The sequence below is a fragment of the Cucurbita pepo genome, chromosome 8 (genome assembly GCF_057944985.1).
Source record: "Cucurbita pepo subsp. pepo isolate OVF chromosome 8, ASM5794498v1, whole genome shotgun sequence".
Classification (NCBI taxonomy): Eukaryota; Viridiplantae; Streptophyta; class Magnoliopsida; order Cucurbitales; family Cucurbitaceae; genus Cucurbita; species Cucurbita pepo.
This window is the reverse complement of record NC_141805.1, coordinates 10,006,669-10,022,668: the sequence shown is the minus strand read 5'-3', so window position 1 is coordinate 10,022,668 and position 16,000 is coordinate 10,006,669. Positions and strand designations below refer to the sequence as shown.

Sequence of the window (16,000 nt, the reverse complement as noted above, 5' to 3'; positions counted from 1 at the left end):
TTAAAATGCACCTTAAAAATACATAATTTCAGCTTGAAAAATATAGCAACTTTTGCATACTTCATATATTTTTAATTTATCAAAATTTAAAGAAATATGACGTTAGAACTAATTTTATCGTTGAAATTTTCGAGTTTAAGTAGATTTTTACATTATTATTATTATTATTATTTATGAATTATAGAACGTGAAAGAAGGTAAAAGATCTATAATAAAATTGGATGAAATTAAAAATTTAAGGTAAAAATGAATATAAATTAGGAATACAAATTAAAACTTTACCGTATGAATATAATGTCAGGAAAATTTAGTATAAGACAACTTTGAGTATTAGTAAGACGAAGATACAATTGAAAAATGTAAAATATAATAAACTAATAAAATTATCATAATAAGATGGAGACTAAATTAAAAAACACAGGAGAACTATTATTATTATTATTATTATTATTATATCCTGGAAAAAAATAATTATGATGCTCCATTTGTTCATAAAGTTTTACTGATAATCCAATAAAACAGAGAACCTCAATCCATCAAGAATTTGACATTACTTGCAGATGATGAGAAGAAAAATATTAATTCTACACAGTAACAATTTCCTCAAACAAATACAAATCTGGAATCAGCAGTCTTCTGAAGCGATGAATTGATAAGAAACTTCCACAAGAAGGAAACACAAACAACAAATCAATTTTACCGAAATCCGCAGTCTCCGAATTTCTCCGGTTTCTCTTCAATCGAATCCTCTGAACTTCATTACATTACTCAACAACACAGAAATTCACTTCGATTTCAAAAAGAAATTCGTTCATCGAATCGACGGATACGGCGGCGATTTCTCTTCAGATTCCGTTTCAGAGCTATTGACTCTACAGTATCTTAATTGCAAAGAAATTTGTCGTTCTAACCTCAATTGACGGAGAAATTTATCGATAAAAATCTGAGATCGCTTATCGACATCGTCTTCAAAATTTACATAGCTTGCACTCGAAGCACGCTCAAGCTTTCTGACGGAACGATTCTCAACTATTCTCTCATCTTCTAGGAAACTCCGTAGCCCTACCGTCCGATCGTCGGAACCGAATGATCGCAGCCGTCGTGAATTTTGTCGACGAGCGACGCAGAGGCGCAGGAACGCAGTGAGTTTTATCGCGGACTTCTTCAGGCGGAATAGCAATGGCGATTTCTTCTGTGCCATTTTTGTAACTGTTTTGGACACGCAAATGAAAAATACGAAGAGCCAGAAGGAGGAAGCTGAATTTATATAGCCGAGTCCAATCGAGTTTTTTCATTTTATTTTTAAAAATAAAAATATTGGAGCTTTCCAATCAAATCATTACACGTCAGCGTCATCTTTGAACCAAATTGTTATATAAACGGGAAATATGTAGGAGAATTCTTAGACAAAAACAAGCATTACCTTTTTATTATTTTATTATTATTAAATTACGAGTTTTTTCAATAATATTTTTAAATTTTTAAATATTTTATAACACCATATTTTTAAGAAAAAATATTAAAAAATACAATTATTGAGTGAGCGTGTAGGTTACCCATACAGGTAAGTCAAGGGATTTATCGTGTAAACTGATATCATGTGATAAATAACAACTAAAATTGTGAGATCCCACGTTGGTTGGAGAGGGAAACGAAACATTTCTTACAAAGATGTGGAAATCACACATTTTAAAACTGTGAGGCTGACAACATATGTAACGAGCCAAAACAGACAATATTTGCTAGCAGTGGGCTTGAGCGGAGCGGTATGCTAGCGAGGACACTGACCTCCCAAAGAGTGAGATTAAACATTGGTCGGGGAAGGAAACGATATAAGGATGTGGAAACCTCTCTAATAGGAAGCTGATGCCTAATGGGCAAATCAGACAAAAATGAAAATATTTTTAATTGGAAGATAAAATAAGTATTTTTTTTTAAAAAATTAAAACTAAAATAATTATTAAAAAATTAGATAGAAGATTGAATTGGAATATCGCTAGCAAGTCTTGATATTGTGAGAAATTTAATTGCAACTTACAATAATTCTAAAAAATATATATATAAAATAAAATAAAATAAAAAGCAACTTTGAAATTGTAATGTAATTTCGTGGGAGTCAAAATGTGTGCGCGTTTGCTGGGGTAACGGCGCTGTGACGAATATGGGTGACAGCGCGGTTTCCATTTGTGTTTCTTTTGTTAGAAGGAGACCGAAAGCTTGCTGTGTAAGCAAAAATTATTTTATTATTTTAAGTTATTTGCATACCATATTTATTATAGTCAATATTCATAATTTTTACCCAATTTCGAATCTTTTTTTTTTTTTAAATATTTTATTTTATTTTATTGCATACACGATAATATAACATAAAATAATATTAATTTTAAATTATGATTTTTTTCAATAATACTTCTAAAATTTTCACAAGAATTGAAGTGGAAATTCTATGCAATGTTTATAGATATTCCTTAAAAAAATTATGTCAAATAAATTTTTAATTAAAATTTTCTATTAAAAAAATGAAAAATATTATAATAAATTATAAACCGTAAACAAAAATATAATATAATATTCAACATAATTTCTAAAAATTTAAATTTTATTACTGAATTAGACAATATATATATATATAAATCTCTATTGGCCCTGTTTAGCCAATAAAAATAAATTTCTTTCGGTTCTCTTTCCCATTTTTTAATTACTTCTGGTTAATCTCTGCTCGAGACAAGTCTTCAAAGGTTAAGTGGACATTTCTAGATGCAGCTAATAGATGAGCAGCTCTGTTACTGGTTAATGTCCATTCGGGATAAGTTCTCGATAGTTAAATAGATATTTCTTGCTCTAGCTAATAGATCAGTGAGCTATATTTATTTAAAAAATGTAAATATTTTTTTTTTTATAAATATATTAGTGAAAATTTGAAATTTCAGTTGGTTGGAGGATGAAAGTCGCTAATTTAGTAAATGATAATGGGTTTATAAACAAAGAATACTCTTTCCATTGTTACTAAAGCAAAGCTACGAGAGCTTATGCCATGCTCAAAGTGGACAATATGAGTGTGGAGTGTGAGAGTCGTGATTTTTAAAACAGTTATATTTTTAACTTAATTTTAATTAATTTAGGTTTTTTATTTTTCCACCTAAGAAAATCCGCGTAAGTCGTCATCTCTCCGCTTCTTCTTGGTTTCAGAGTTGAAGCAGAGCAGTGCTGTAAATCCATGGAGCTTCTTTCACGGTGTTCTACTCTTGTTCCTCACGCCTCCTCTCTTGGGCTTCCGAATTTTCATGGAAAATCTTCAGTTTTCTATCCCAAATGCAAATCCAGCCTCTCATTTCCTTCGTCTTCATCAGTCCTCAAAGCAACCGCTCTTAAACCCTCCAGAACCCTAGCTCCGCCGTGCTCCGTCCTTATGACGACTCCACAGACGCCGGATTCCGCCCGTACTGGCGCCGAGACTGATGCCATGGGACTGCTTCTCAGAGAGAGGATCGTTTTCTTGGGGAACAACATTGATGACTTTGTGGCCGATGCTATTATCAGCCAGCTCTTGCTCTTGGATGCTCAGGATTCTACTAAGGATATCAGACTCTTCATTAATTCCTCCGGCGGCTCTCTGAGGTATGATTTTTTGTACAGTGTAGTTGGTGAAGATGTGTAATATGAGATTCAGGTTCATTTTTATTCTGCAATTCGAACAAAAATATTCATAATATATAGCAATACTCGTGTAATGTAGAGTGAGTTATCATTAGAAATTCTTCTGAATGGAAAATAATTTGAAATAAGCAAGAACCGATTGTTTGGGAGTTAGTTTTCCTTGTTACATGGAACTGAGCTGGTCCTCTTATTCCTTAGGTGGCTTGGTTGTTTGTAATGTGAGAACTAGAAACACCGTTCTCCTCTCAAAGTGGATATGCTATGTTCATATTCTTGTGTGAAAAGAACGCCCTTAGAAGAGGCTTAATCAAGAGTCAAATTGGGATTGGCAACCTTTGGAGAAACTTAGATCCTAGAATTGACATCGGTAAAACAAAAGATTTCTTTGATCATATTGTTTTCTTGAAGAATGGCAATGGTCGGAGTCATGAACTTTGGACAAACGCCTGGCTCGATTCTTCTCGTCTTAGCCACATTTTCCAAATGTCTTCTCTATTTCGAATGCTGAAGACTTTCTTATAAGAGATTTTTGGAATGGGGCAGTCTAAACATGGGATTTTCAGCTCAGAAGGAGCCCGTGTGATAGAGAACCAGAAGTATGGTTGATCCTCATTCAAAAGATGAAAAGCAACCATCTAAATCTTAGTAAGGACAAATTTTGTTGGAATTTTTTAGATAATTGGCTTGTTTCCTTGCAAATCTGCTGATCTCCAGCTGATCAGTAGAGAAGGCAGGTTGGATCAACCCTATTTTCTCTTATTTGGAAAGTAAAAGACTTTGTTCTTCCTTTGGGCCATGGCTTACAAAAGTCCAAACACTTGTGATTTGGATTCGAAAGATGAACCTTTCCATGGCTTTATATAGCAATATATTGCACAAAAGATTTGCATGTGAAGGAACCCCATTTCCTATAAGGACCAATTTCCCAAATCATACTCTTTTGGGAAAAGGGCTAACACTCTTCCTAAGAGAGTAAGCACGCTGGCAAGATCAGAATTCCTTTTCAACAATTAAACATTCAGGTTTCTTGTTCTTTCCCTATGACATTTAGTGGCTGATGATAAAGTGTAGATGTGGTGGAAGTTTGACTATACCAAAGTTTCCCTAATTACTAAAGTATGGCCGTGATGCATCTATCATCAGTCTCTCCCTTTTCCTTTGTGGTACATTTTGAATGACTTGCTAGGAGTTGTGAAAAAGAGTTGAGAAGTAGGAGAGTTTAAGCATCTTAACACACCGTTCGGAATTGTGTGTTTTCAAAACATCTATATGCTATTATTCTAATTGTATCAAGTTTTACTTTGAGCTAGATAAAACTCGGTGCTACACGAGTACAGATTTATCTTGAAATCAATTAATGTGTGTGTGTGTGTGTGTGTGTGTGTATGCATATAATGATGCAACCAATTACTTACAACTAGTTTATGCATTGGAGTCAGACTGAATAGTTCTTTTCAAACTTCAATGGGAAATTTTGCCTCCTTAAGATTTTTCCTTTCTTTGGTGAGGGGATATGCCTCTTGGGCCACCACTGGGGAAATTTTGATGTGCTTGGGTCTGTGTCTAGAGATGAATGTATTCGTCTACTCTACTTTTCAACATGAATGGGAAGATCAACAAACTATGGGAACACATACATATCTCCCTGATTGTTTATTTAATTTCTGGTTTATTCTCGTTTCCATGATTTGCAGGGTCTTTTTTGTACCTTGGGAAATCTTAAGAGTAACTTAGTTTATATTTATGTGGCTTACAAATGACCTTTTCATGATCTCTTCTCCGCATCTTTGATTCACAACTAATTTTAATGGTAAACCTGTCAATCACCACCAAATCATCGTTTTTCAAAATGTATATTGGTATGTAACTACATAAGGATGCTCATGAGAGGCGTCAGCAGAAGAAACTATGTACTCTGCCTGGGTCCAGTTCATTTGTCAGCAAAGGTTATGTTTTAAGTTCCACATCGGTTTATCCTCTTTGATTAAGAAACACACCTTCCAACTTCGTACTAATCCACATATATCCCAAGTTTGCGGTGTCTTCTTTCAACCAATCGCTTATTACCTCTCTTTTGTACTAGCAATGGAGAATAGATTTTATACAACATCTGACTCAAAGGTGTGAGATCCCCACATCGATTGGGGAGGAGAACGAAACATTCTATATAAGGGTGTGGAAATCTCTCCCTAGTAGACGCGTTTTAGAAACCTTGAGGGGAAGCCTGAAAGGGAAAGCCCCAAAGAGGACAGTATCTGCTAGCCGTGGGCTTGAACTATTACAAATGATATTAGAGCCAGACATCGGGCGATGTGCAAACAATGACGATGGGCCCTGAAGGGGGGTGAACACAAGACGGTGTGCGAGCAAGGACGCCTCAAAGGGGGTGAATTGGGGGTCCCACATCAGTTGGAGAAGGGAACGAGTGCCAGCGAGGATGCTGGGTGCCGAAGGGGGGTGGATTGTGAGATCCCACGTCGGTTGGGGAAGAGAACGAAGCATTCTTTATAAGGATGTGAAAACTTCTCCCTAGAAGACGCGTTTTAAAAACTTTGAGGGGAAGCCCGAAAGGGAAATCCCAAAGAGGACAATATCTGCTAACGGTGGGCTTGGGCCGTTACAAAACCAGTTATCTCCTAAATTAGACTAAGGGCAGAAAGTTGGTTTTTTTTTCTCGTCTCCCAGGACTTAAAAGATTTTAGAAGTAGCAGTGTCATCTTTATAAGTATACGAATTCTCTTGACATTATTCAATTACATGCTCGAGATATCAACTGAATAGGCTTTTTAATATATATTTCTGTTTTCCTTCTTCTGTCTTGGGAATTTAGGCTGGGAGGACGTTCAGCTTTCAATGTGACTGCTGGGAATTTAGGTTAATATTTGTTGTTTGGTTGCTGTTCATTAACCGACTGATTTCTTTCTACTAATGTTGTTTTGATTAGTGCTACAATGGCTATCATCGACGTCTTACAGCTTGTGAGAGCTGATGTCTCCACAATTGCACTGGGCATTGCAGCCTCAACAGCTTCCATAATCCTCGGCGGTGGTACTAAAGGAAAGCGTTTCGCAATGCCTAATGCACGTATTATGGTTCATCAACCCCTTGGAGGGGCGAGTGGCCAAGCAATAGATGTCGAAATTCAAGCACGTGAAATCATGCATAACAAGAACAACATAATCAGAATTATCTCCAACTACACTGGCCATCCATTTGAGAAGGTCCAAAAAGATATCGATCGGGATCGTTATATGTCGCCCATAGAGGCTGTAGAATATGGATTGATCGATGGAGTGATCGACAAAGACACCATTATACCTCTCATGCAACTGCCAGAAAGAGTGAAGGCAACGTTAAATTATGAAGAAATTAGTAAAGATCCCAGAAAATTCTTGACACCAGACGTCCCCAATGACGAGATATACTAGTTTCGGGTGTTTCGATGAACCATTCTCTAGGCTTTTGATTTACATGATTCACTTGTAGAATCTTACTTCAGCAAAGTCATGGTAAGTGGAAAATCGAAACTTGATGATGTGCTACTCAGCTTTTCGAGTATCGCTTTTGAGCTAAACGTCTCTACTTACTAGAAGTTAGAGGTCATGGGAATTTGGACTCCTTTTTTGTCCATGACATTTTCAAATGAGCATTCTGAGAAAAGAAAAATTGGCAGAGAATATTTCACAGCTTTGTTTGATTAATTTCTTCTTCGTCCCAAACAGAACTGTTTAGTGTCAATAAACTGAAATTTCTTGTTGAATTTCATTCAGGACTTCCATTTTATAGTTTGACTTAGAGGTCCCTATGTAACTCTAAAAGATATCTAATAAATTTATGAACTTCAATCATTTTTTAACATTTTTTTAAACTTTTTTTTTTTTTTTTTTTTTTTTGAAAGTTTAGAGATATTGTTGGATGAAGACTGTAAGTCATTCATGCCCACTCGAGTATTTTTTAACATTTTTTAAAATGTTATGGGTATTTCTGAAAACAAAACGGTTAGATTTTTCATCCCGTAATGACATGTTTAAACCTTTTAAAAATTTAGATTATTATCAAAACAAAACTTAGTCGTTTGGAATAGGGGTGTACATGGTCCGGGTTGGGTTGGGTTGTGAGGTATTAGGGGTGTACATGGTCCGGGTTGGGTTGGGTTGTGAGGAATTAGGGGTGTACATGGTCCGGGTTGGGTTGGGTTGGGTTGTGAGGGATTTTTCTGACCCAACCCAAAAGTTTGGGTTGGTTGTATTGGTGACCCAACCCAAAAATTTTCCCAACCCAACCCTCTATTTTATGGACAGACAATTAAAAACTCAACTCAGGTAGGATTGTTAAAAAAAATTATTTTTTTAAATTATTTTTTTTATTTATCCACCGTTGCAATTTTAGATAAGATAAATTAAAAGTTCACATATTAATCTATAATTATTCACACAAAAAAAAATAATAAAATTAAAAAATTGCAATATTATTAATTTTCTTAAATTTTCAAAACTACTAGTGAAGCTAAAAATAAATTAGTCATCTCATTTTTTTCATCAATATTTAGTGAAGTTTTATTTGAATAGTAATTTTGAAAGAATATTTTTTTAAAATATATAACTTTTAGCCGTTTTTATTCGAAGTTTCTATTGCCGCCATGCTTCAACTCATCAACTGTTTACACAATCGAAACGAAGACGAAGATTTCTTTCATCCAGCAACTCCCAATTTGAGGAGCAGAAGGCTGATGTTGAAATTTTCTATAAACAATTCATCAACAAAACCTCAATCGAAGGATGATGTGGAGAATCCGAATCAGAAACCGCATAATTCGTTCGTTGATCGAACAGGTCGGCTTGTTTCTGGCCCTCAAAAGGCCTTCTCCAGCAGCGTACGCAATATCATGAAAGCGCCATTCCAACGGCTTCATAGAGACACTTGCTATTGGTCATTTTCACGTCGCCATCACGATCTGGCTCTATCTCGTAAGATTTCTCAATTTTTTCATCATACTTTTTGCTTATTTTATTGTATTGATCGAATAAGTCCACTCTGCTTGTTAATCTAGGGCTTAAATATTGGATATAGCTTTTCAATCACAACTGCGCCCAATAAGGAAGAAATTTCGTGTTATAATATATGTAAAACGACAGATTATGACATTGGAATCCTCAACAAAACCTAATATTAATAGATGCCTCAATTCTTTTTAAATCATATCTCTGTGCCTACAATTTGCTGGAGAATTTTGAATGAGCAATATTATATCATTTTTGCAGCAACCCTAGATACACACTTTTTGATTACGTTTGTTGTTAGTTCTAAAGTTCTTACCGGCCTAGCTGGTTGTGATATTGCTTGGACGGTCAATGGTTGTGGTTTGACAGGCTTAGAGAAGTTTTATTTCCTTATCACTGTTATGGAGATCTGTTCAATCATAATTTTTGGTCCTTTTTGAGTTTGTGATCTTTGATTTCAAGTTTCAAGTGCTGATATTCTTCTGGATAGAAAGAGTTTGAAACATCTTGGTGGGAATCATGATTTCTTAAATTATGTACAAGATTTTGAGAGAAGTTTTGGAGTTTTCAACAGCAAACAGAGTAGCCTATCTCTAATTGAGAGTTTTGATTCTTGTGGAGTTTGGGGAATTTCAAAGGATAGCCTCTGCATATGTTTATTTTTTTAGCATTATGTGTAGAAGTTAGGCCTCTTTCTGTCTCGAAATGATCCAAACATTTGAGCAAGTATCATCATAAAGATGGAAGGAAGGGCTGTTTCAGAGATGTATAGAAACGCAAATGAGGAGCTATTTCTTAAATCTTGGGTGGAAAACTCAATCGGAATGTCGACACCAACCATGGAGATGATGGGATTAAAGAATTTTTCTCAGAGCTTTCGTACAGATAGTGAGGAACTCTTCAAAAGCTGGTTAACAAATGGAGAGGCAAGCAGCTCTATTACCTTTTTGGCTTTGTTTTACTTGTGGATAAAATAAAGCATATAGCATAAATTTGTTCAAGAACTGCTGAAATTATAGTCAGGTCCATCAAGCTTTACTGGGTTCAATTGACTGGCAATGGAAATGATAAGATTTTGGTTAATTCCCTGGATGTTTTATGGTGTTCACTAGTATTTTGAAGTCAAGATTCATGGAGGATCCCGAAAATGGAACGGTTCGCAGCAATAACGTGACCATAAACGTGCCACGAGAAATTTATAACCCTATAGCTGAATTTTCTTACCAGAAAAGATTTGTCATCAAGATGGGACTTCTCTGTTTACAACCACTTGTTTGATTTTTTATCCCTATTTTGCAGGTATTCTAAGCTCTGATGAAGATCTTTCTAACACCTGCACTTTTTTGCGTTTCTTAAGGAATTAGACAATATCAGATACTCTAGTGGGCATGAATGACCAAACTCTTGATTTTCAAGATCATAGTTGTGATGTTTCATGTGTCAGAAAAACCAAAATGAGCTATTGGATAATTGATTCTTGATGTGACTTCATGTTCGTACTTCCTAGTGTAATGGAAATGCATCTGATATAGCGTAGACAAAATCTGGACAGATTATTGTGTTATAGGCTTGATGGATTTTATTTTCTCGAGTCGAGTTAAATCGTTCATATTCTGGTAACTTGGTTGAATAACTTTGTTGATCTATTTCTTCTTACAGAATGTTAACAACTCATCAGGCCTGGCTTATCGCACTCGACAGGCATCAAGAAGGTTAGTATGTTTATTGCGGTTTCTTGAGATTCTCGAATTGCTTATAGCATATATCGTTCTTTTTGGGCTTTCCCTTCTGGGCTTCCCCTCAAGGTTTTTAAAACGCGTCTGCTAGGAGGTTTACACACCCTTATAAAGAATATTTTGTTCTCCTCCCTAACCGATGTGGGATCTCACAATCCACCCCTTCGAGGCCCAACGTCCTCGCTAGCACTTGTTCCTTCTCCAATTGATGTGGGACCCCCAAATCCACCCCCCTTCGAGGCCTGGCGTCCTTGCTGGCACACCGCCTCATGTCTACCCCCTTCGGGGCTCAGCCTCCTCGCTGGCACATGATCCGGTGTCTGACTCTAATTTACCATTTGTAACGGCTCAAACCTACCGCTAGTAGATATTGTCTTCTTTAGGCTTACCCTTCCAGCCAACCTCAAAGTTTTTAAAACACTAGGGAGAGGTTTCCACACCTTTATAAAGGATGTTTTGTTCTACTCCCCAACCGATGTAGGATCTCACGGTTAAAGTTTCAAAGTTTTAAAAGAGTCTCTTTGCTCAGAGATTTGGCCTTCATTACCGTGAAAACTATGCATTCAAATATTATCAGTACTTCCACATTCTTATTTAATGTTGTTATTACTATTATTATTTTGCAGAATTGCCTCTGAGTTTGTTGAACTGCCTAGTCCTCAGTATGTGGCAAAACATCAAAAGAGAATAAGCAATGATATATTGCATCCACAAAGTGCCTCCGTGGCTGATGATGTCGCAGGAGCTAATCAACAAACTTTCAGGTTTGCTCTTCAATTTTTTGAGCCACAGCTCTTGTGCTATTGGTAATATTGTTCTCTAAATGGAGTTCGCTTGTACCTCAAATTTGTTGATCATGTCAATATTAGCTTACATTGTAAAAGATGAAAGAAACATAAAAGTTTTAGCACCCCTCTTTTGTCTGTTGGAAGATTTATTCGTTTGTCATTTTGAACTTCTAGGGATGTTGTTGATGGTGAAGTGCAAGGTAGTAACCTTTATCTTGCGAAGGTTTGTTCCTCTCTTCAAAACTTAAGCTAATAAACCATCACAACCTTTTAATATCTCACTATTTGTACAGGCATGGTTCCATAGTTCTCAACCTATGACAAGAAGTCGATCATCTGAGCTAAGGTAATCATTCTACTGCGGATTAATCTTCCACCATGATGATACTGAAAACTTTTACAGAGGGATGCTTTTTCATTTTCTATAATCTTATATGTCACCTCTATTGTAAAGTGTCAATTATGAGGATGAACTTATACTCGTCTGTTTTTCAATGCTTTATATATTGATGGGTATCAAGGAGGAGGTATGCTGCAATGCAAAGCAATCAAAGCTCATTCGGTATAGAGTCCATGCATGACTTGTCAGGGCATGGAGCCAACGCGATGAAACTAGATATCACAAATTCACAGAGTTTCATTGACCCTTCTACTTGTGAGATTCCAAACCAGCCTGTTACATTTGTATCCACATCCAATTCATCGGCATCAATGTTCAATGCACCAAACATGTATGATATAGATAAAATTTCTTCTGTTGTAAACATGCTAAAGGGCACATTAGAACGGAAGAAACTCAATAACCAGATTGCTAAAGAGGTACGGGAGGATAGTTCAAATGCACGTTTTGGCAACCTTAGTTTCGATCGAAGAAGTGACAGTTATATACATCAAATACCGAACAGTCTTGAGGAATTTTCTACTGTTCAAGTCGTGGATAATAGAATTTTACAAACGGTTGAGGGATCAGCAGAGCTCGGTTTCGATGCTTTAGTATATCCTGTAAATCCCATTCAGTCAGGTAGAATTTCTCAAGAACCTTCTCAAAGTGAATCTTCTGCTGCTGCAGCAGTAGTTTCATCCGGTTTTGAGGCGTGTGATGGTCTTAGCAACTCAACTCTAACTCATAGCAACGGTGCAAGCTCAAGGAAACAAGTTGCAGGCAATCAGAGTTTAGAAAATGGATCATCACGATCTAAAGGTAGCCAATCTGTTCAATGATAAATGTTGTGTTATTCTTCGTCATTGATTTCAATTCTAACCTCGTTGGCCTTGTCCATGGATGCATATTTAGTGATGATTTTAGACTTTTTCTAGCTCGTGTCAGTGGTTAGGAAGGTTCTTGATTTCTGAATGTCAACGTCTTTGATAGCCATATAATCATTCATTGCCCCATTTGTGGTTGTCTTCAGAAAATTCCTTCAAAACTAGTGGAGCTATGTATGTATGAAACGTGAATCGAAAATTTCCTAAGTTTAGGTTTTACTTACAGATCCATCAATTATCATCTTCTCCCCTTCCATGAACAAGACTGTAGGCCGCATTTGTAGAGGCTGTATAAAGTTGAGTTTCTCAGTCTGTCCGTGTAGATTCTACATTGGTTGGGGATGGGGAGGATAACGAAACATTCTTTATAAGGGTGTAGAAACCTCTCGTTAGGAAACGTGTTTTAAAAAACCTTGAGGAGAAGCCCAAAAGAGAGCTCAAAGAGGACAATATTTGTTAGCGGTGGACTTGAGCCGTTACAGTTAGCATTGTCCAACACTAGATACACATTTTCATTTGTTTCTATTATTTCAATTAACAAGTTTTTTTTTTTTTTTTTTTTTTTCTTTCTTTGCCTTTATGTACTTCAAGTTTCATCCAGTGCGACAGCAGACTTCAGAGAAAGAATAATAGACAACTTAAAAGATGATAGAAAGGTGCGCTTTTTTCCCGCATGGTAGAAACCTTTACAAATTAAGCTGTTTTCCCTACAGGCTTATACTCAGAATAACCTTCTTTTGCTGTCTATGTTGGCATTGATTGCAGAGGAGGAGTGTAATTCGTTACGGGTCCGTAACATCAGCTGCTTCAGGTGAGTACTTATGTTTTAAACTACAATGATATATGCCTATTATTTCCGTCCCTTCAGGACATCCAACCAAATTAGAATGATACTAAGAATATTATCATGACACCTATCTATGCATTTCCTGTTATACGATGAACAAATGAGTCCTAATGAATCATTTTAAATTAAATCTATTTTGCTATGACTGATGTACACTTCTATTTAGTATCATCTAGAGGCCACCATAGTACAAGCACCTTCTTAGGCTCAACTAACTTGCAAGAATCTTGGTGTTTAACCTTTATAACTCTAATTATATAGTTGCTAATCTGAAGTCATAATCGATTAGTAATGGAGCCAAATTATTTTGCTAACCAATAAAATTCTCGCAGTGGACAAGGGAGATCCCACAAAGAAACGCCGGGTGGAGCGATTACGAAAGTATGTAAAAGATCTCTGTTGCTGGCTTTCTACTGGTGATTAATATTGTTAGGGTAATTAGGCAAAATGATGCACATATTTGGTTGGGTATTATCATGAAATTAGAACAAGAAATTTGCTCATGCTTATGATGATAGAAGTCTATCTCTCAATATGCATAAACTATGACTGCAAGAATTCAATTCTAGTAATTGATTTGATGCAAATTTAGTTTAGTAATCATTTTGGGGAAAGGAAGCAAGCTTTTCTATGCTTGTATCGTATTTGTGTGAAAATTTGAACTCTCAACTCGTTCTCAAATACTGGTAATTGCAGAATGGCAGAGGCGAAGGAGAGGAATATGACACCAACTATTCCATCAGATATGCAATCAGTTCTGAAGCGGTGTGAGAATCTTGAGAAGGAAGTGCGGTCACTAAAACTCAATTTGTCCTTTATGAATAGGTAACAGCACCAATTATATTAACTAGGATTCAACAGAATATTAGAGGTGTTTTAATCTTATTAACATGCTTTCAATATTCTTCGCGCAAAAAGAATCTCATGTTTTAGGATTTTAGGATAATAACACGTGTACGTTGAAATCATATGAATTTTGTCAAATTACAATTCTCTAAACTACTAAGTTTGTCTATTTAGTTCATGAATTTTAAAAAGTGTCTCATAGATTTCTAAATTTTTAATTCATGTCTAATAGGTCTCTAAGCTTTCAATTTTGTGTTCACAGGTCCATGACATATTTAAAAGTTTTTATTTCTCCTTACAGTTCAGATGCATACACTAAAAGATGTATATTTATGCCTAGCTGAAAGCTTATATTTGAATGAAGTTTTACACTGTAATTAGGTTTAGACGAACTTCTGATGTATTAACTATTAAAAAAGAAAATATATAGCATGATGTGTTCGCTGAAAAGAATGGCTAACTGTTGAAATTCTCATGATTCTGATTTCTACAACATTTTCCAGATGAATATTGGCTTCATTATCTCATCTCTTGCTTTTGATTTTTCTTAACTATAAAGATCTAAGGACCAAGTTCTTGAAAATGAATGCAGGAAGGATTCTGAGCAGACTAAGCAGATAGAGGATCTTCAGAAGCAGAATGAGGACTTAGCAGATGAAAAAGAATGCCTACTTGAAGAGATTGAGAAGATTCTCTCAGAAACTGGAAGAATCTGAGAGTTTTATTGTCTTAATTGGACTGAAACACCCTCCACCCAAATTGTGTCAAGGCATAACCAAAACTTCAGAAAGGGTCTAACAATTATTTGCATTATTGGTCTTGGGAGTTCACAAATTATCTGCAACTCTCAGAAAGTTCACAAACAGATTGTTAATTGGTTGTGTATTACTTGAGATATATGTATGAATGTCCAAAATATTCAGTAACCAGGGACAGGTACTGATAGATGAGTGTATTTGGTTTCAATCGGCTCGCATACTGTAAAGCTCAAAATCTGTTGTATTTTCTTGATCAATGTTTTCTGTTTGGCATATATTGAAATGAAGACTGACATTGTTTGAGTCCCATGATTTTAGAAAAGAAAAACTGCTGGCTTTGTTGGTAAAGTTCAATTGTGGCTGAGTGATTAATAAAGTCAGGTAAATAGTAAAAGGATTAGAGGGCATGGTTTTGAGCGAGGTGATAGTCGGTTTGGTTTTCGACCTAACCAAACCAAATGGTTTTTGTGAGAACTCACATCGATTGGAGAGGTGAACGAAACATTCTTTATAAGGGTGTGAAGACCTCTCCCTAACATATGCATTCTAAAACCATGAAGCTGATTGCAATACGTAACGAGCCAAAACGAATAATATCAACTAGCGGTGGGCTTGGGCTGTTACAAATAGTATCAAAACTAGACACCGAGCGGTATGCCAACGAGGACACTGGGCCCCCAAGGGATGTAGATTGTGAGATCCTACGTTGGAGATGAGGACAAAACATTCCTTATAAGGGTGTGGAAACCTCTCCTTAGCAGACACATTTTAAAAACCTGAAGGGGGAAGCTCGAAAGGGAAAACCCAAAGAGATAATATCCGTTAAAGGTAGGCTTGGGTTGTTACAATAACTACCTACTTACAATACAATGTCATTCAACATCTAAATGTAATAGGACAAGACAGTTGCCTAAAAAAAATAACCGAAATGCACATAATTTCACTTGAACACTCTTTGGTGTTTGGTATAAGAAGAAATAAAGTAAAGTTTGAATGAACGGATCTGCGTCTACGTGGTGTACACGTAAACGGAGTATGAGAATGTTGTTTCTTTACACTTCATTCCCTGGGATTATGCGTATTATAAGCTAATACTAGCTCA

The 16,000-nt window shown here is 36.0% G+C and overlaps 2 protein-coding genes across 3 annotated transcripts; both read left to right on the top strand.

Annotated features, from left to right (window-relative positions):
* Positions 1 to 3,144: 3,144 nt before the first annotated feature.
* On the top strand, positions 3,145 to 7,422 carry LOC111800850 (ATP-dependent Clp protease proteolytic subunit 4, chloroplastic). The gene is made up of 2 exons (XM_023684730.2): positions 3,145 to 3,618; positions 6,602 to 7,422. The coding sequence occupies exons 1-2, from the start codon at positions 3,218 to 3,220 to the stop codon at positions 7,083 to 7,085; spliced, it is 885 nt and encodes a 294-aa protein (XP_023540498.2). The 5' UTR covers positions 3,145 to 3,217; the 3' UTR covers positions 7,086 to 7,422.
* A 1,221-nt stretch (positions 7,423 to 8,643) lies between these two features.
* LOC111800819 (protein CYCLOPS) lies at positions 8,644 to 15,201 on the top strand. Of its 2 annotated transcripts, XM_023684684.2 has the most exons (11): positions 8,650 to 9,583; positions 10,317 to 10,369; positions 11,020 to 11,157; positions 11,356 to 11,404; positions 11,475 to 11,527; positions 11,703 to 12,382; positions 13,039 to 13,103; positions 13,213 to 13,258; positions 13,627 to 13,675; positions 13,991 to 14,119; positions 14,733 to 15,201. In XM_023684684.2, the coding sequence occupies exons 1-11, from the start codon at positions 9,398 to 9,400 to the stop codon at positions 14,854 to 14,856; spliced, it is 1,572 nt and encodes a 523-aa protein (XP_023540452.2). In that variant the 5' UTR covers positions 8,650 to 9,397; the 3' UTR covers positions 14,857 to 15,201. The 2 variants fall into 2 exon arrangements, 1 of the variants encoding a protein (XP_023540452.2); XR_015422138.1 differs by lacking the exon at positions 13,627 to 13,675 and having other exon boundaries at positions 8,644 to 9,583.
* The last annotated feature ends 799 nt before the right edge of the window (positions 15,202 to 16,000 follow it).